The sequence below is a fragment of the Gigantopelta aegis genome, chromosome 2 (genome assembly GCF_016097555.1).
Source record: "Gigantopelta aegis isolate Gae_Host chromosome 2, Gae_host_genome, whole genome shotgun sequence".
NCBI lineage: Eukaryota > Metazoa > Mollusca > Gastropoda > Neomphalida > Peltospiridae > Gigantopelta > Gigantopelta aegis.
In genome coordinates this window covers 23,225,742-23,247,241 of record NC_054700.1, presented here as the reverse complement: position 1 = coordinate 23,247,241, position 21,500 = coordinate 23,225,742, and the positions used below count along the sequence as shown (strand labels likewise).

The 21,500-nt window shown below is 40.5% G+C and overlaps 2 protein-coding genes across 3 annotated transcripts in view; one reads left to right on the top strand and one right to left on the bottom strand.

Moving 5' to 3' along the window:
* Positions 1 to 13,169: 13,169 nt before the first annotated feature.
* LOC121382818 (neuronal acetylcholine receptor subunit alpha-3-like) lies at positions 13,170 to 20,731 on the top strand. Of its 2 annotated transcripts, XM_041512445.1 has the most exons (4): positions 13,170 to 13,299; positions 14,221 to 14,401; positions 14,944 to 15,298; positions 19,866 to 20,731. In XM_041512445.1, exons 2-4 carry the CDS (start codon positions 14,246 to 14,248, stop codon positions 20,483 to 20,485), a joined length of 1,131 nt encoding a protein of 376 aa, XP_041368379.1. In that variant the 5' UTR covers positions 13,170 to 13,299; positions 14,221 to 14,245; the 3' UTR covers positions 20,486 to 20,731. The 2 variants fall into 2 exon arrangements, with proteins under 2 accessions (XP_041368379.1, XP_041368387.1); XM_041512453.1 differs by lacking the exon at positions 13,170 to 13,299 and having other exon boundaries at positions 14,202 to 14,401.
* Positions 13,640 to 21,500, bottom strand: part of LOC121382807 (probable ATP-dependent RNA helicase DDX49) — a 61,661-nt gene continuing 53,800 nt past the window's right edge. Inside the window, exon 13 of the mRNA XM_041512437.1 lies at positions 13,640 to 13,699. The gene's annotated coding sequence lies outside the window, so the exon portion shown is untranslated. The remainder of the gene's footprint in view (positions 13,700 to 21,500) is intronic.

The following is a 21,500-nucleotide window of genomic DNA, read 5'->3' as shown; positions in this document are numbered from 1 at the left end:
CATCAGTAGAGCGCTCTACCACCAAGTTAAATCCCGTCACATTAAGTTATGTGCATTGCTGCCTGTTTGAACATTGAGTATTGTACACAGTTCTGCACATTATAGTCTGCAATCTGTATGTACATTGAATTCTTTACACAGTTATATACACAGTAAGTTCTGTACATAGTACATTATGAACATTGTTCTGTACGCAGTAGCTCTGTACATCGTACGTTCTGTACACAGTTCTGTACACATTAAGTTCTGTACATTATTGGCTGTATGTACATTGAGTTCTGTTTACATTAAGCTCTGTACACAGTAAGTTCTGTACACAGTCCTGTACGCAGTAAGCTCTATACATCGTACGTTCTGTACACAATAAAATCAATACACAATGCAGTAGGTTCTGTACACAGTAAAATCAATACACAATGCAGTAGGTTCTGTACACAGTAAAATCAATACACAATGCAGTAGGTTCTGTACACAGTAATTTCTGCAGACAATAATGTTTTGAGTTTTGATTACAGAGTACAAATGAATATATTTCAGCACAGAACCGTATATAGTGGATATTCAGGGGTGGATAGTTAAAGTTTCTTTTGTTTAACGACACCATTGGAGCACATTGATTTATTAATCATCGGCTATGAGATGTCAAATATTTGGTAATTCTGACATGTAGTCATCAGAGGAAACCCGCTACATTTTTCTAATGCAGCAAGGGATCTTTTATATGCACTTTTTCACAGACAAGTAAGCACATACCACGGTATTTATCCAGTTATGGTCCACTGGTTGGAACGAGAACAAACCCAGTCAGATGAATGGATCCACGGAGTTGGTTCGATCCTGTGACGCAATCATCTCAAGCGAGCACTCAGCCGACTGAGCTAATTCCCGCCCCCACAAGGGTGGACAGATGCAAAACCCAAGAGAAATACCAACATTTTTTAAAGTGTCATTTTGCCTGGATTAAGACGACCCTCTATTACTGTTCCATGATTATTTTTGTACAGTCACCCCACTATATTAGACTAGATATGGCCCTGAAGAAAGCATATGATAGTTTGTTAACTAGTGTAACGCGTACAATAGCAAGAAAAAAACTCGTTAACACCATGTCCCTAAACGAAAGTAATTCTAAGCGGCATTGGAGGATTGGCTGTAAACGTGAATCAGGAATTGAAAGAAAGTTCCTGTTTCGTTGAATGTTTTTAGACACATGCATTGAACCGAATGAACGTTGTCTTGTAACAAACACATTCTTTTACGAGAGTAACACAGTTTGAAAGCAGTTCAGAGGATCAACTCATTTACAGAATAAAACGAACGATATTCTTCCTTTAGGTGGCATTCTCGTCTTTAATATTATCCACCTGCCATTTGTCGGTCTATGTATTTCCACGGGGCGAGTCGTAGCCCATTGGGCTATTTCTTGTTCCAGCCACTGCACCGCGACTGATATATCAAAGGCCGTGGTATGTGCTATCTTGTTTGTGGGATGGTGCATATATAAGATCCCTTGTTACTAATGGGAACATGTAGCGGGTTTCCTCTCTATGACTGTGCCAAAAATGAACATATATTTGACATCCAATAGCCGATGATTAATAAATCAATGTGCTCTAGTGGTGTCGTTAAACAAAAAACAATCTTACTCTCTCGTAAGGACCCGTCCTAACTAATACTCCACGACTGGGATATCAGATGTCATGATATATGTTGCATTTGCCTTGTTTCCTCTTTCACAATTTAGACCAAATACTAGTGTTATAACAACAATGTGAGACACGAAATAGTCATAGTTTAGCATAGTTTAAAGTGTGCTGAGATTTCATTAAGCGAATATTTCCTTTCATTGTACTTTGAAAGTCATTGCTTAATGTGTGGTCGCAGGATCGATTGCCCACTTTGGAATAATTCTTTCCCAGTTCCAACCAGTGCACCACGATTGATAGATCAAAGGTCATGGTATAAACTGTCCTGCCCATGTTAAAATGCATATAAAATACTAGTGTCCCTTGTTACTTTATTGGTAGAAGTTGTTTATGTGGCATGGGCTCTCTCTCTCTCTCTCTCTCTCTCTCTCTCTCTCTCTCTCTCTCTCTCTCTCTCTCTCTCTCTCTCTCTTTGTGTGTGTGTGTGTGTGTGTGTGTGTGTGTGTGTGTGTGTGTGCGTCTCACTCACTGTCCCTGTGTCGACCAAGTGTGGAAGTAACGAATATATTATTAGACACCAAAGAGCCTTAAACAAGTAAATCTGTTTCTTTCTAAAATTCAAATGTATCAGAAACTTGACACTGACTACGCGTAGTCTTAGTTGTGAGCATAAGCGTTCGAGACAGGGGGCCGGGGGCGGCAATTACTCCCCCCCCCCCACCCACCCCACCCCCCTGTGCTGGAGCTCAAATTCGGGCAAAAATTATACAGATATTCGGGCAAAATGCTCTAACCTGAGACCTTTTTATCATATTCTACCCTCAAAATTAGTTGTAATCAGTGTAAAAATACGCAGTGAATCCATGTAAAAATACACAGTGATTCGTTTGCAACCCTCTCTATATAGCTGTTTGGCAGTAATGCTAATATGAATAAATGTTGTTATGCTGATTTTGACATTTTCGTTTAATTCGGGCAAAAGCCAGCTTGCTCCCCTACAAAAATGGGAGCGTGTACACCTATGGTTATGAGCTATAAATTGTTATGTCCGCAGATTCAAACCGCCTGTGTTAATATTAATATTATATACGCACTGGTTTCACACCCGTACAACTACGCGCCACAAATTCAGCAACAATTAACGTCCCTGTCTATTATCCCGTCTTATTTATGGATCGACGGATATAGCCAGTTGGACTTGACGTGGAAATGTGTTTGTGGTAGACCATGTTGACGCGGATATACAGTGTGTTGTGGCTGTACATGGTTGTAACATGGGATTTCTCCATTTACCACACAGCTGCCGGAAACCCAGTCCAGCTGCCGGACGAACAGAGGTTGTTACGGAAACTCTTCAAGGTGTACAGTTCCGACGTCAGACCGGTGTACAACTCGTCACACAACGTACGGGTCATCTTCAACTTCAACCTCATTCAGATTATGGACATGGTATGTAGTCATTTAAATAATAATAATAATAGTAATAATAAAATAATAATAATAATAATAATAATAATAATATTATTATTATTATTATTATTATTATTATTATTATTATTATTATTATTATTATTATTATTATTATTATTAAAAAGTACACTGACAGTATGGAGGTTTAAACTAAAAAGGCGCTAGGTACGGCTGTTCATGATGGATGTTCCGGGGACAGGATTTGGGGAGGGGAACTACGGGTTTTCCTTAAAAAAAATTTTTTTTCACTTATCCGTATTCCGTATGCATACATGAATACAGTGACGGACCCAAGGAGGCCCACCGCCCAAAATGTTCTTGACAGTTATATTATTATTTTTTTTTTTTTACGGTGGAGAATCCGAGGAATCCCTTTGGGTTCCTCTAAATGGATTTTCTGGATCTGCCACTGATATAATACATAATCCACAAAGTGCAATCCGCATGTTATTTAAATTATGTAATATAATGTACTACGAGGTAGTTCCATATTCATATGTGTTGCCGTATCCTTGTTTATGTTTATGTTCCTATCATATCCGAATACTGTTTATGAAGAAGAAAAAAAACTGAAAAAAAAAGAGACTATATGCAGATAACTCATTACGCATATGAAATGTGGGTAAATGTGTGAAATCGGGCCCTTACGATGAGACGAAAACTATAGTTGTCATTTAACTCTTAAAGCCGCACACCCTAGTTCCATCCAGCGAAAATAAATTATAATTTGGTTAATCTACAAACCTGTAACACACTTAGATCACGTTTTTATCAAATGGAGTGAAAAAGCAGGTTTTATATCGATAAATACCATGGGAATCCCCATGTCCCAATTGCTTGAAATAATTTTGAAAGTTAGTATTCTGATGTCACCGATAGATGTCGCTCGAAGCACAACAATGCCTACGTCACGACAAATTTCACAGACTTGGGGTGCGTTCGTTTCACCTCTCCTGGACATGTTCCAACTGTTCTGTCCTGGTTGTATCCCCTCTCCAGATATCGTAAGACTTAGCAAAATTATTGGTTTTAAGGGTTTGTAACGTTTTGTATTGAGACACTTACTTGTCTGAACTTTATTGTTACTGAAAATGTTCACGAACTGTGAAGAAAAATCTCACAAATGAACAACAACAAATCGGATATTGATTGCGCGAACCGTGCACGAGAAAACAAACCGAACCAAAATGATAACGGTCACGTGACATACCAACGTCTGTGACATTGAAATGGAAATATCCCCTCTAAAAATAGATTGGACCTCGCTTGCTTAACGTTTTTTTCTCGACAACACGTCTTGTGAAAAAATGCATTTCGTGGTTTTACAAACATCAGGATTACCAAAAAGCACTTCAGGTGAATGGAAATGTGTATTCTAAATAATAAAATGTAAGTAAGGTGCAATTTTATTTGTGAAAAATGGGGTTTAATAGCGAAAAACAACGCCGTAATGGTTAACAAATAAACGTGACTAGGGTGTGTCCCTTTAACTATCCGAGTGTATGTTTAAGTTTGTGTTGTTTAATGATACCACGAGAGCACATTGATTTATTAATCATCCGCTATTGGATGTCAGACATTTGATAATTTTGACATGTTTGACATAGACCCGCTACATTTTTCCATTAGTAGCAAAGGATATTTTATATGCACCATCCTGCAGACAGGATAGGATATACCAGTCGTGGTACACTAGATGTAACGAGAAATAGCCCGATGGGTCCACCGACGGGGATCGATCCCAAACCGACCGCGCATCAAGCATGCGCTGTACTACTGGACAGTGCCCCCCCCCCCCCCCCGAGTGTATGACTAAATCAACTGGCGGGGCGCGGGATGTAGTTCAGTGGTAGAAGGATCGAACCACCTCGGAGGATTCATTCAACTGATTGGGGGTTTCCTCGATCCAACCAGTGCACCACAACTGGTCAAAGGCCGTGGTATGTTTTTTCCTGTATGTGGGAAAGTGCATATTAAAGATCGCTTCCTGCATTAGGATAAATGTAGTGGGTTTCCTCTGATGACCCCGTGTCAGAATTACCAAATGTTTGACATCCAATAGCCGATGATTAACTAATCAATGTGCTCTAGTGGTGCCGGTAAACAAAAACAAACTAAGAACAAACTAGTGGTGTTAAACAAAACAAACTTTTAACTTTTTTCTTGTCGTTATAATCAGACAGTAGACAGTTTTAAAGTAATTTTGCTATTAACGAGACAATCAAGACAGCTGCGCAGGTGGTTTCCGAAGCACCGAATCTGTCAGATCGACATTTCAACATCGGACTAAAAACCTTTTGAGTTATCACGCACTATCCAATGTCGACTTCGATCCTTTCCTCCAGCAGTGTTCTATTGCATGCTTTGGGACAACGTACTTGTTCCTTGGTTCGATATAAACATGACTATACTTACATCAACACCATTAACAAGTGAAGTGTATTATGTAATCAAATTGTGTATGGATTATATATATATATATATATATATATATATATATATATATATATATATATATATACTCTTCAAAAAAAGAAACGCAAAAGGGTACAAATGGGTTATAACTCCGATTTTATGTTTCCTACCGGTTCATGCTTTGTGAATATAAGGTCATTGCATGTCCCAAACACATTCCCACGGTTACATTCGATAAAACGCAGCTACTGTACAATAAAGTTCCAAAATGTGAATATTCGCAAAAACGCAGCCACGTGCAAACCATGTCACCACTGCACGTGCGTTGTCTGCACGTGCAACATGAACACCGACAGTATAAAAGTGCAGGGTGTTCGCTTGCCTGGCCTCTGTATCTGGCCGACAGTTGACAATCCAGGACATGCCACGTCTCAGTGAACCGCAGAGAAACAATGCCATCGGCCGACTAGACGCAGGCGAATCCAGAACGGCCGTTGCCAGGGCATTCCATGTGTCCCCAAGCACCATCTCCAGACTGTGGGACCGTTACCAGCAACATGGATCAACACGTGACCTCCCTAGATCCGGTCGACCACGGGTCACTACCCCCGGGCAGGACCGCTACATCCGGGTACGCCACCTTCGGGAACGATTGACTACTGCCACCTCCACAGCCGCAGCAATACCAGGTTTGCGCAGGATATCCGACCAGACCGTACGGAACCGCCTACGTGAGGTAGGAATTCGTGCCAGACGTCCAGTTCGAGGTGTCATCTTAACACCACAACACCGTCGACTCCGACTGCAGTGGTGCCAGATTCATCGACAATGGCCTCAACTGCGATGGAGACAGGTGTGGTTCAGTGACGAGTCCCGATTTCTGCTCCGACGTCATGATGGAAGATGTCGCGTGTATAGGCGTCGTGGTGAACGTTATGCGGCAAACTGCGTGCAGAAAGTGGACAGATTCGGCGGGGGTAGTGTCATGGTGTGGGCAGCCATCTCACACACTGGCAGAACTGACCTGGTCCACGTGCAGGGCAACCTGAATGCACAGGGCTACATTGACCAGATCCTCCGGCCACACATCGTTCCAGTTATGGCCAACGCCAACGCAGTGTTCCAACATGACAACGCCAGGCCTCACACAGCACGTCTCACAACGGCTTTTCTACAGAACAACATTAATGTCCTTCCTTGGCCATCGATATCACCGGATTTGAACCCAATTGAGCATCTATGGGACGAGTTGGACCGACGCCTCCGACAGCGACAACCACAGCCCCAGACCCTGCCCGAGCTGGCAGCAGCCTTGCAGGCCGAGTGGGCCACCATCCCCCGGGACGTCATCCGTACTCAGATTGCTTCAATGGGCAGGCGGTGCCAGGCAGTTGTCAACACACGCGGAGGCCACACCCGGTATTGACTCCAGATGACCTTGACCTTGGTGGTGTGTCCTATCACTTACTCACAATGGACTAGAGTGAATTGTGAACAATCCTGCAACATTTGGTAATTATCGGACTCACCATTCAATAATTAAATCAATTCTCCAAATGTTACGACAATGTGGTTTTGCGTTTCTTCTTTTGAAGAGTATATATATATATGAATTTAAGGGTCAAAAATTTATAACCAAATAAGTTTCAAAGTGTATTAGATTGATGATGTAAACTACACCAAAAATTTAATTTATTGTTCGATATTTACAAAAAAACACAAATAAACGTCACTGTATACAAGAAAGTCACATGACATGCTGTCAAATTTGAAGGTTGTCAAACATGGATTTTACACATTAGAACATTCGTTTAATAGTGTGTGAATCCACCCCTGGCGCGAATACACTCGACACATCGTTGCCTCATGCTGTTGATCAGACGTCTGAAGAACTCTTGGGGAATGGCCTGCCACTTTGCCATAAGAAGTTGACCCAGATCGAAGGTTGGCCGGAGGGGCATGGTTATCCCGAACTCTCCTGCCTAATTCGTCCCAGGCGTGGTCTATTGGGGCCAAGTCAGGCGAATATGCTGGCCAATCCATCCTGGCGATACCTTGTTGTCTGAGAAAGTCCGTTACCACCCTGGCGCGGTGGGGTCTGGCATTGTCATCCTGCAGAACTGCCCCGCCACCAATCTGCTGAAGGCCTGGGAGAACCAACGGCCGGATAATCTCATTCAGATAGCGAATTCCATTCAGATTGCCATCCGCCACATAGAGGGGGATCCTGTGGTGGATAGAGATGCCTCCCCACACCATGACGCTGCCACCACCGAAACGGTGACGTTGTCTAACGTTAACGTCAGCGAAGCGCTCCCCAGGACGTCTGTAGACACGAAGCCGACCGTCGTTGAACTGGAGACTAAACCTGGACTCATCAGTGAACATCACTCGACCCCACTGAACACGTTGCCACCGCAGATGAAGCGTGCACCAGTGACGTCTGGCCGTTCTGTGACGTGGTAGGAGTGGTGGTCGAACAGCCTGGCGACGGCAGCGTAGATTATTGGCTCTCAGACGATTGCGTATGGTTTGATCACACTCGAGTTCCAGTCGCAGTCCGCAGATTGTCACGTAATCGGCGTGCAGTGGTTGTGCGTTGACGTAGAGCCATATTGGTGATGTAGCGGTCCTCTCTATTTGTAGTGCTTCGGGGTCTTCCCGAACGTGGACGATTTCGAACAGAATTCGTTGCTTGGTACCGTTGCCACAGTCGGCCAACGACACTCTGACTGACACCAAGTCTCAGAGCAACATTTCTTTGCGTATTGCCATCCTGAAGCCAAGCAATAGCCCTTCCTGGATCTTCGATAGTCAGTTGACGTCGTACCATTGTCGAATTTGGAGTGTGCACCGTACACGAACGCAAGCTCCAATTATACGGAAATTCAGCATTGGGAACATGGAATACACATGCAAAGCGTGCAAATGAAGCGCTTTGTGAAAAAGCAAGTTATGGGCACTTAGCAGACCTTTCGCTTTCGCCCTAATTTACGTGCAAATGTAAACATGTTTTCGCCATTAGAACTAGTCGGCAGTGTCAATGACAGTGGATTTTAATTCATTTATGGGTTGCTTAGACCCACTTTCGTCAAAATGGAACAATACCATGCGTGACATTATGGTCTAGCTAATATAATTGACATTCAGAAAATAATGTCGAAAATATCGTCTGACCCTTAAATTCTTTTGAGTAGTATATATATATATATATACACACACACACACACACACACACGTGTACTGTAAACATATTTATTAGAATACAGAATAATTCCTGCCAAAAGTATGTACAATGTATTATACATTTTTGTTTTGAAACGTTAATATTACAACGTGAACTACATGCCTTCCCCTAGAACATCAGGGCTTTTGTACGGGGTGGGTGTAGGTGTGTGGCAATTAAGTGCTGTGGGTGTCGAAATTCCAGTCTTCTCCAAGCAAAAAAAATTCTTAATGTCTTTCCAGGGGGTTGCATTACTCGACCTCCTAAAATTTCGCTCGCCACTGTCTAGACCCCCTGCACAATTTATTGCGCATGCGCCTGAACATGCACTCAAATAATTAAGTTTGTTTCTTTTGTTTAACGACATCACTAGAGCACATTGTTGTATTAATCATCGGTTACTGGATGTCAAACATTTGATAATTCTGACATAATCCTAGAGGAAACCTTATACTTTATTAGAAAAGGCTCGATGCGCGATTGGTGTGGGATCGATCCCCGTCGGTGGGCCCATTGAGCTATTTCTCGTTCCAGCCAGTGCACCACGAAAGGTATATCAAAGGCCGTGGTATGTACTACCCTGTCTGTGGGATGGTGCATATAAAAGATCCCTTGCTGCTAATCGAAAAGAGTAGTCCATGATGTGGCGACAGCGGGTTTCCCCTCTCAATATCTGTGTGGTCCTTAACCATATGTCTGACGCCATATAACCGTAAATAAAATGTGTTGAGTGCGTCGTTAAATAAAATATTTCTTTCTTTATTACATGGACGTTTACATGCACGTTCCTACAGACAGGACAACACATATCACGACCTTTCATATATACCAGTCGTGGGGCACTGGTTGGGATGAGAAACAATCCAATATACAGTTATGTAATATAGTCGCCATGTATATTGTATGTACATAGAAGAGGGCCTCGTAAGTTGTCAAACTTGTGCCCGATTCTTTTGTTCTTTGTACAATAAAATGTTTTCAATCAATCGACCCAATCAAAGACTGGGTTCACAAATCCATTCACGCCCCCACTCTCTAGAAAAGTAAATGAAGGGCAAGTTTATGAAAGGTGGTGTTACAGCTACCGCATACATGTTTTTCACATGTCTACCTGTAATATGAAAGAAAGAAAGAAAGAAGTGTTTTATTTAACGACGCACTCAACACATTTTATTTACGGTTATATGGCATCAGACATATGGTTAAGGACCACACAGATTTTGAGAGGAAACCCGCTGTCGCCACTACATGGGCTACTCTTCCGATTGGCAGCAAGGGATCTTTTATTTGTGCTTCCCACAGGCAGGATAGCACAAACCATGGCCTTTGTTGAACCAGTTATGGATCACTGGTCGGTGCAAGTGGTTTACACCTACCCATTGAGCCTTGCGGAGCACTCACTCAGGGTTTGGAGTTGGTATCTGGATTAAAAATCCCATGCCTCGACTGGGATCCGAACCTGTAATATGAATGAATGAATGAATGAATGAATGTTTAACGACACCCCAGCACGAAAAATACATCGGCTATTGGGTGTCAAACTATGGTAATGCAAATAAATAAAGTGATGATCAACATCAATATAAAAATTCAAGGTTTAAACAAAAACAGTGTAAAGAACTGTGCAAAAATACAAATACAAATATCACAGAATTTTACGGACACCGAATTTTACTCTAAACTTCAATTTGTGCTGTATTGGCCATTCTCAAAGAGAATGTTACACCCCTGCACCACGATGAGGTTACAGCACGCGCAGGGGCTGTAATATGAAATGTAGACAGTTATACAGAATTGTACCTTGGCATGTAAAGATGCACCCCATGGGACAAAATACAATTAGATGAACATATAAACACGTAACAACGCAATGCACAGTAATATATTTAGATATTTTGCTTCTGGTTCCTATTATTTTAAAGCAATTATATATATAAATTGTCAAACCAGCAGACTGGCGTAATTTTAATGAGGGAAAATAGATAGAATTCTTGATGGCGTCGAGTAGCAGCACATTACAATTTTGATATTATTGATTTAATCATGTAACGATTTTTTTTAGTTATGTATTAATCTAAATGTAAATATAGCGAAATACGACACTTGGTACTAAAATAATGCCCCTTTCACGACTAATCATGATGTACACCATTTACAGAAACAAATACAATGTCTAATTCGGTTAGGGGCGGGACGTAGTCCAGTGGTAAAGCGCTTGCTTGATGCGCGGTCGGTCTGGGATCGATTCCCACTGGTGGGCCCACTGAACAATTTCTCTTTCCAGCCAGTGCACCACGACTGACATATCAAATGCCGTGGTATGTGTTATTCTGTCTGTGGGATGGTGCATATAAAATATCCCTTGCTACTAATGGAAAAAATGTAGCAGGTTTCCTCTCTAAGACTGTATGCCAAAATTACCAAATGTTTGACACCCAATAGCAGAAGATTAATAAATCAATGTGCCCTAGTGATGTCGTTAAACAAAACAAACTTTAACTTTAATTAAGTTATGACTTCTTTTTTGTTCTACAAATTGAAGAGTGCTTTTTCAAAACTCCAAAATTTGGATTTTCTTTAGATATAAGTACATAAATTACTTCTTTGATATACTGTTTGATATACTATGTAAAGTTAATTTAAATGCATAGTAGTTATTCCAAAATGGATTAAATCTCCTTATATTGCTGATATAAACCATAATATGTATATGCAGTTATAATGGTTTGAAGCATAATAAAACTCGTCAAATTGGCATCTTATGCACCAAACAACTTTTCTAAAACTCTTGTAGATTTTTTGTTTTACAGTATAAACTAATTTTAGAAAGGAATCGGTACAAATTAAGAAGCCACTACTGCAGGTGCACTTAAATTGTATAACACGAATTGCAAAACAGTCTTTGTTCGAGCGCTGCTAATTCCAACTGTCAGTTTAAATAACGCTATACATTTGTACCAGGGTTCTGTGCAATTTTATTTTGTCTTTCTGTATTTTTGTAATATCAGTTTAAATAACGTTGTATATTTGTATTGTCACTCAGTGATGCTATTTAAATTTGTCTTGTCTCCTTCTATCTGTTTAATTCCAGGATGAAAAGAACCAAATTTTGACGTTAAATGCCTGGTTGGAATTGGTAAGTGTGACTTCTGATTTTTTTTTTTTTTTTAATGCAGTGCAGTGTCTAGCATAAAATAACTAGCGGAGCGGTAAAAAACAACAACAACCCAACAAAATAAAGAACACAGAAGAAGAAGAAAAAAACCAAAGAAAAGAAAAGAAAAGAAAAGATATAGTAATTATAACTATAACATTCAAACAAACAAAGCCAAAAAAGAAAAAAAAAGAGAAGAAAATCCAGGAAACAATATAGAGTTTTCTCCAACTAGACACCTTTTTATATTTTCTAGCTGCTTTTAGTTTTCCCAACTCCTCCACTAGATGCGGTCGAGTTTGGGGATGATGACTTTAATTTAGTTACGACGGACATAGGTTTCAGTTTTGCTTACAGACATGTAGTTTATTAAATAAACACATTTATTAATAAATAATTACTCATAATTACATATAAAATGAATAGTTAATTCAGTTAATTAAATAATTACAAATTTTAAAATTAAATTAATGTTTCGTTGATTTTTTTAATTATTGATTGAATGATTTGTCTGTCTGTCTGTCTATCTGTCTGTCTCTTTATGTATTTGTTACTTATTAATGTATTTATTTTATTGTGTTATTTATATTTATATGATTACTTGTTTACGTACGTATTTATTTACTAGGGTTCCACCCAGTGCACCAAAGAAAGAAATGTTTTATTTAACGACGCACTCAACACATTTTATTTACGGGTATATGACGTCAGACATATGGTTAAGGACCACACATATTTTGAGAGAAAACCCGCTGTCGCCACTACGTGGGCTACTCTTTCCGATTAGCAGCAAGGGCTCTTTTATTTGCGCTTCCCACAGGCAGGATATCACAAACCATGGCCTTTGTTGAACCAGTTATGGATCACTGGTTAGTGCAAGTGGTTTACACCTACCCAATGAGCCTTGCGGAGCACTCACTCAGGGTTTGGAGTCGGTATCTAGATTAAAAACCCCATGCCTCGACTGGGATCCGAACCCAGTACCTACCAGCCTGTTGACCGATGGCCTAACCACGACGCCACCGAGGCCGGTCCCCAGTGCACCACGACTGGTATATCAAAGGCCGTGGTATGTACTACCCTATTTGTGGGATGCTGCATATAAAAGATTCCTTGCTGCTAATCGAATAAAGTAGCCCATGAAGTAGCGACAGCGGGTTTCCTCTCTCAATATTTGTGTGGTTCTTAACCATATGTCTGACGCCATATAACCGTAAATAAAAAGTGTGCTGAGTGCGTCGTTAAATGAAACATTTCTTTTTTTCTTTTATTTACTAGGAATGGAGAGATGAGCTGATTCGGTGGGACCCTGAAGATTATGGTGGACTTGTGGTCTTCCGTCTTCCGTCAAAGAAACTATGGCTTCCAGACATTGTGTTGTATAACAAGTAATGCATTATATAATACATACTATTGGTGATTAGATGGTGTCGACAATGATGTTGTCGATACTGCTGCTGCTGCTGCTGATGATGATGATGGCAATATTAGTATCAATAGTAATATAATAATAATAATAATAATAATAATAATACCACTTTCTGACAGTAATGACAGAAATAAAGAAGGAAATGTTTTATTTAACGACGTACTCAGCACATTTTATTTACGGTTATATGGCGTCAGACATATGGTTTAGGATCACACAGATATTGAGAGAGGAAACTCGCTGTCGCCACTTCATGGGCTACTCTTTTCGATTAGCAGCAAGGGATCTTTTATATGCACCATCCGACAGACAGGGTAGTACATACCACGGCCTTTGTTACACCAGTTGTGAAGCATTGGCTGGAACAAGAAATGACAAAAATAAAGTCACTAGTCACGAATAACCATTAGATAATAATACAAACAAATAATTAAATAAATAATCAATAAATAAATCATCCAACCATTCAACCATCCATCAAACCAACTAACCAACCTATCTATGTCTATGTATCGATCCATCTATCTACATTCATATCCGTTTATTCGTCAGTCTATCTGTCAATGCAGTTATCTATTATATGTAAATTTATAATAAGTTTTTAATCGCTCAAAAATCGTAATAAAAGAAAAGGAAAAGAAGTAAGAATTAATATAAATGGCAATCAAAGAAGTTTATCACTTAGTTTAATTTCATCTATTATGTCCAGTTGCGTAGCGAGTTGGGGTGGGGGTTGGGGCACGGGAAGCAATCAAACCTTTTTTCTTTTTAATTTATAAAATCATACATATATAGTGCGGGTTGCCCCCCCCCCCCCCCCCCCCCCCCCCCCAATATAAAATCCTGGCTGATCATGGCTGATACATTGTATTCCTTCCAGTGCAGACGATTATACTTCCGGTTTTATGCCTTGCAACGCCATGGTCCATAGCGACGGGAAGGTCACGTGGTCTCCTCCAGCGCGTCTACGCAGTTCCTGCAAAATGGACATAACCTACTTTCCCTTTGACGTTCAGAAATGCCACTTAAAATTTGGATCATGGGCGTATGACAAAGCTCAAGTAAGTATATGCTATTTGCATTTCATGTATGGGAGGTGGAAGTCTGTTGGGTCGGCCAGAGTTATTCAGTATTCACACTTTTGTTAGATCTATTTGCATGGCAAGTTTTCAAGGCTATTTCATGCATGATTGTTTTTCCATATGCACGATTTTTGGCGAGGGTGCGGTTCTAGGATTATCAATCGCAGTGTTTCAAGATTACGGGTGCGCATTTTGGTAACCACGCCTGTGCCACATTAATTACTGGGCACGTGGAAAATGGTCATAAGGCCACTTCACTGGCATCTCTCTTGACCACTGTCAGTTGATGAGTGCGTTCATGACAGTGTACTTACAAAAAATGCTTTCTCTGCCATAGCAATTGAGATTCCTAATAGAACGGAGGCATGTTCAGGAGATCGAGCGCTCGCTGTTAGTCGCTACACAGGTTTTTACACCTAAGTATGTTAAATAAAAGTGATAGGATAGTATAAAATAGAAACCAGACAATTTATTCCCAAGCGCTCGAACTAATAAACACTCCATGGCTTCGTATTCCACAGGTAGACCTCATCAATAGATCTTCATTGGTGGCTGTCCACAGTTATGTGGCCAATGGTGAGTGGCGTCTCACGAAGTACGACGTGATCCGGCACGAAGTCGTCTATCCAATCAGCGACGCCGTGTACCCTGACGTCACGGTATACCTCGTGATTTACCGCCGTATCCTGTACTACGTGCTCAACATTCTGTTGCCATGTTTCTGGCTGAACATCCTGAGCGTGCTCACGTTCTGTCTGCCGCCAGACGCCGGGGAGAAGATAACTCTCAGTATAACGGTCCTCCTGTCCTATTCCATGTTCATGTTGCTGATAGCCGACAGTATGCCTCCAACCTCTGATTACGTCCCCTTGATAGGTAAGTCTTCTCACAGAGGCAAGAGTTCCCCTGGTGCTCTCTTAACAAAAACAAATTGGTGAGTTGTGTCTTCAGTTTAGAGGAATCGCCTGAGGCTCAGTGGGTCATGGGATCTATCACCCTCTGTAGACTTAGGAGTTTTATTTCAATCCAACCAATGTCCCACGACTGGTATATCAAAAGCTGTGGTATGTACTCTTCTCTGTGGTAAAACGTTTGTAAAGTTTCTTTTGTTTAACGACACCACTAGAGCATATTGATTTATTAATCATCGGCTATAGATGTCAAACATTTGGTAATTTTCAAATATAGTCTTAGAGAGGAAGCCCGCTACATTTTTCCATTAGTAGCAAGGGATCTTTTATATGCACCATGCCACAGACAGGATAGCACATTCCACGGCCTTTGATATACCAGTCGTATTTTGTAATCAATATCACACCGCAAATTACATACCCTCTTGCCTAATGTACCTTCCCCCTGGAAGATCCAGTGTAGTATTTCCTCATCTCAACCCTACGACTGGTTGGATCAAAGGTTCTGGGATGTGATTTCCTTTCTGTGGTGATGATAATGTAAGCGGGCGCAAATTTACAATATTAATGCTAAACTACATGTAGTTTTGTTTGTGTTACATTAAAATAATATACATGGAAATTCCAGGGTAGCATTAATAAATGTGATAAACTGTTGATGTGGACATCATGTAATGGTATATACTGTAATGTTTAGAAGGCACCAAACTATATAATTATATGTATGGTAAATATATACATTGATTTACATTAAAAGAAAACTAACTGCATATTAAAAACAAACCAGTCAAACGTTTTTCCTGAAATCTTGTGAAAACAATGTACTCCTGAAATAGTCTAGGCACATTTTGGAGATTTGAGACTTGTTACGGCATTTTGGGGTAGAATATGGTATACAGCCATTTTTATATGACTAGGACTTGCTGATTCCAAATATGCTGTATACCAAGCTCAATTTTGTGTTTTTAACCCCCTAAAGCCCTAAAACAAGATGGCCGCCAATCTTTACATACGATTTCATTACTGCTCAACTAATTGAGATATAACAATGATCTAAGACATTTTTCTGACATACGAAGCATCCAGCAATTCAATAAAAACATTGAAGTATGTAGTATCAAGGTTTTGGTAATTTACAGAAAAGGTCAAGGTCAGTTTGCAAAGTGGTTTCTCAACACAACAAGACATTGTATTGTTTCTCTCTATAAACATAATCGGCCTTCATTGTAGTTTTTACATGTTGTGTTTTGGATAATTGATGAAATTAAGCACCAAAGTATAACAGATCAATAACTAACATTTGAAACATGTTATTGTAATATAAACATAAACTTCAAATATTGCATTCAAACTCACACTGTTATAGACTTCTTAAGTTGGGTCACACAGACATTAAATCTATTATTGGTTAACTACGTCAACGTTCATGCAGTCACCTGCAAATTTGCAAGCAGCAGTGCATGACAGTTTTGCCTTTCTGCATTTATATTTCTGAGAGGAACACATGGACGGACAGCCACATGCAATTAGTTGCAAACAGGATGCTGGTACAGATGGTAGGGATACTAAAACTGGTTGGAGTTGGTCATCTTTCAGTTCCCACCCCATAGTTGTGGCAGGTGGAATATTTAGAAGTAATGTACTGGCCTGAAGCCACATGCTGGTTTGATAATGAGCTCTTTGTATGTGGTATCTTGCAGCATCACTTGTTGGAGGGAGCATTTCTGGATGCTGTGCATTTTTTAACAGTATATATCTGGCCTTGTTTAGTTGCTGCATTGGGAACTTTATAGATCTTACAAATTAATGACTCAGCATTATGCATTGTATATTATGTTAGAGGCTCTTTACCAAGGCCATCAAGCAGTTCTTTGTACTTGTAGAAGATATCAAGAGTTGTTTTCTTGGTGTGACCAGACAGGTATGAGGTTGTATTACAACCTGTTAGCGCATGCAAAGGAAGAAGAAGTTGAGCTGTTGGGAGGTCTAAACCATGTGTATCGATAACCTCTCTTACTGAAATGAATTTTTGTGTTGTGTGTCCCTCCCTTTAACCACAAATTGGTGCACTTCATTCTTGCATAATGTGCAATGAGCCGCAGGAAAACATCAGTGTCTCTTTCAGAAACCACATTGGTGTCAGAACTTCATTCACACAGTGAAGCACAATTCGAGTATAGGCTTCCTCATGGTAACCTTGTAACTGTGTGATGTTGCTGTCTGGAGTGTTGCTGCTGACATCTGTTCCATATGTGAATCCTCCAGCAACTACAATACTCTTGTCTGATGGGGATGTACTGATCAGTTCATCTGATAAAAAATCAATTTTGTTGTCTTGGTGGGATAGAAACCCAGGCCAGTCATGTGGTAAGGGTATTTGTCTTCACTCAATCTTTGTCCGAATAGCAGTTCCTCTCTTTCTCCTGACTTGATAGAATGATGTTCGTATCTGTCAAAAAGGATATCAATCCGACTGTACTTTGCACAGATTGGTAGACTGCCTGTACAAAAATATCTGCAAAATCACCAAATGTTAATGCATTTTGCGGCTTCCCTAAAGCAACAACCAATGCCTGGCCATCAATTATAAGTGTTGCAGTATTAGGGACTTCTATGGTCGCTAGACAAGATATGTTCTTTGTTAGTTCTTCCATAAGCACTGATTTGTGTCCTGTGCGAAGACTAACATCCATCTGTGCAAGTGACAGAGGTACTGGCAGAAGTTCGTGCTTTAGTATGTTTTTCAAGTCAACATTTCGACCAGCTTCAGAAGCAATGAGTAGTCTTTGCAGGATAGACCTGTCTGCTTTTAATGTCTTCGCCTTGTCATTAGTCACCAATAGTGTTTAATGTTGGAAAATGCCAGTGACTTATTCTTTTGCAAAGGATCTCTGAACTGTTTTCTAAACTGTCCTTCACCAGTAAGAATCAGTCTGTCCCTCACAAATTCTCCAACTTGCTTCTGCCCTCTGTCTCTTGCATGAAGCAACGCCTCTGTAATCTCTTTTGTTGCCTGATCCTTCGTTGCAATGTTGCACAGTGTTGTATCATCATGTTCAACTTCTTGGAACACACCAATAGTGTTTAGAACCTGTATAACTCTTTCTTCATCTTCACAATCTAACTCTGTCTTCGGCTCTTGGTAGCTTCTTTGTGGACTAATGAATCATCGAGTGCAAGATCATAGAGCTGCCTAGTGACTGCTGCAATCTGTGCTCGTAGGTTAAATGATAAAGCCCTTCTAATTAAAGCAGATACGGTCTTTGTTATTCCAACTATTCCACCTCCTCTCTTACCTCTTCCATTCAGCCATTCCTGAGACTGATCAGGATCCACTTGGTTGAATCTGGAATTCCCCACCTTCACTACAGAGTTTCCCTCTCTGAACTGCTCAAGAACATCACTGGGCAATTGATTCATCTCAGCAAGGTATATAATACCCCATTTTGCATAATTTGTATGATCATATATGTGAAAAATAAGCATACATTGGAATGCAAAGAGGTGTAGCTCCCAAATGCCATCTCGTTGAGCACAGATAAACATCAACAGCACTTTCACCATATGCAGATATTCCCACTATAGCATAAAGTTAGAATCTTCAGCATGTCTGACCAAACAGAGATAGTGCATTGCTAAGTCTTGGTGTATGCCAGAGTTATATCAACAAAAATTCTGCTGGACCAGTGTTAGAAATCTAAGGATTTTTTTAGAATTTCAAATGTGGTCATCTACTCCCCCCCCCCCCCCCCCCCCCACACACACACAATGCTATTAGGTGCATCAATACCAAACATAAATACTCTATTGTAAAGACAAGTTGGAATATTTAATTACATGTTTAAATATATTGTTTGTGTAAGAAAAACCCTATAACAGAGTTGGGCTATTAGCTATTACACCTTAGTTGAGAAAAATAATATGATTCTTCTTGTATTGAAGTGTTCTTGAAAATATGACCTTCACCTTTCCTGTAAATATTTACGGTTATATCCTACATACTTGAATTTGCTTTCAGTGAACTATTGGGTATTTCAAATGTCAAAAACAGCTCTGAGATGATTATAATATCTCAATTAAAATATGGCGGCCATCTTGTTTTGGGGCTTTAGGCAGTTAACAACACAAAATTCAGTTTGGTATACAGCATTTTTGGAATCAACAGGTCCAAATCATATAAAAACAACTGTATACCATAGTCTACCCCAAAATGCCATAACGACCATTTTCTAGAGCTCTTTTCCAGTTTTGTGCCTAGACTAAAATAAGTTTACTTGCATCTAGCAAGCTTTGGTGATAGAATGATGCTTAAACCACAAAACATATATCTTTTATACCACCGAGGCCAGTCTATGTTGATAGGAGCTGGAGCAGTAGAAGTTAATGCAACCGCAGTAGGTCAAAGTCATTGCCGTAGCGCACGAATATGTCAATGTCAAGAGACCATATGGGCTTCGTTACTACCATTGCAGTGTCATAAGCATTTCTGTGTTATTACAACTTTAAAAACTGTTTTAATTGGTTGTTTTCAGAAATCTACTTGACACTATCCATGGCAGTGGCCTCCATATCGGTCATCGTGTCTGTTCTAGTTATGAAGCTGCACCACTGCCCTCCCAGCCAGACGCCTGTTCCACACTGGGTAAAAGTTGTCATTCTCGGATACGTATCCAAGTTCGTCCAGTGCAAATGCTTCATCAGTAAGAGGAAGAAAAATCAAGGGTACAGCACCAGTGTCACCCCGGTGAAATACAACGACCAAGAAGAGGCTCGCCCGTGCCTCGCCAAAGAAGGTCGGCAAGTCTCGCGAAACAACCACGTGCACGAGAACCGAGCAGACGACTTCAACTTGAATGTTGATTACCGGCCGGTGAGGCGGAGTATGTCGAATCGCGGTTCATCTCCAGACAGTTACGTCAGCTTGTACGAGAGGACGAGTCGTGGGGTGGAAGAGCTACTGAGATACCTGAAGATGATAGTTGAGAAGACGGACGAGGAGGACGAGGAGAGCGAGATGCATGACGAGTGGAAGCAGGTGGCGCTCGTCGTCGACAGACTCATGTTCTGGATCTTCCTCATAATCACAATTACCTTCACCCTGGTCGTCCTCGTCATAGTGCCCGGACTCAATTACGTCGGAGAAGGGACGTAATGACAAAGACATTTGGTCTTAATCCAAATCCTGCCCTGTGCCCCGTTTTACGACACGATCTTAGTGCTAAGATCATCTTAAGTGCATAAGGTAGCTGTGCACTTAAGGTGATCTTAGCGCTAATATCACTTCGTAAAACGGGGCCCTGGTGCTTATATAAAAGTAGACTCTAGACTCAAATATCTAATGACGTCACAAGCATACAATTTGTATCGCGTTGCCATGACATTAAAATCTTCGACTCTATTAGTCTTAAGTCTAGACTCTAAAACATTTTATATGCATGGGGCCTAAACACATTTTCACAAAGAATGTCATCAATCTCGACTCTAATGAAAGAAGGAAGGAAATGTTTTATTTAACGACACACTAAACACATTTTATTTACGGTTATATGGCGGAAGACATATGGTTAAGAACCACACAGATATGAGAGAGGAAACCCACTGTCGCAACTTCATGGGCTACTCTTTTCGATTAGCAGCAAGGGATCTTTTATATACACCATCCCACAGACAGGACAGTTCAAACCACGGCCTTTGTTACACCAGTTGTGGAGCACTGGCTGGAACGAGAAATACAAGGTATGCAAGGTCCAAGGATGATACATTGTCATCAAGTTAACCTTCTTGTATATAGTGAAACCCCCTAAACCGGACACCCTCAGGACCAAGTACAATGTCTGGTATTAAGGGTTATCCGATTTAGAGAGGTTCTTTTTTTTATACTGATATTTAAAAAGCGACCGTGAAAAACGTCTGGTTTACAGAGAGTACGGTTTTGAGAGGTTTTACTCTGTGTGTGTGTGTGTGTGTGTGTGTGTGTTTTAGTAGGCTTACTTTCTTTGTCTTCAGGCTATCTGGATAGTTGGGTATCGGTTTTCCTGCATGTCTTTGCTTCTGGAACCCTAGTTGACTTACCTTAGTTATCTAGGATGGAATGCATCAGTAATAAAATTTAAAAAAAAAACATGGTGCGGGTGCAAAGACAAATTCGTGCAGTTTATTTACAGTTA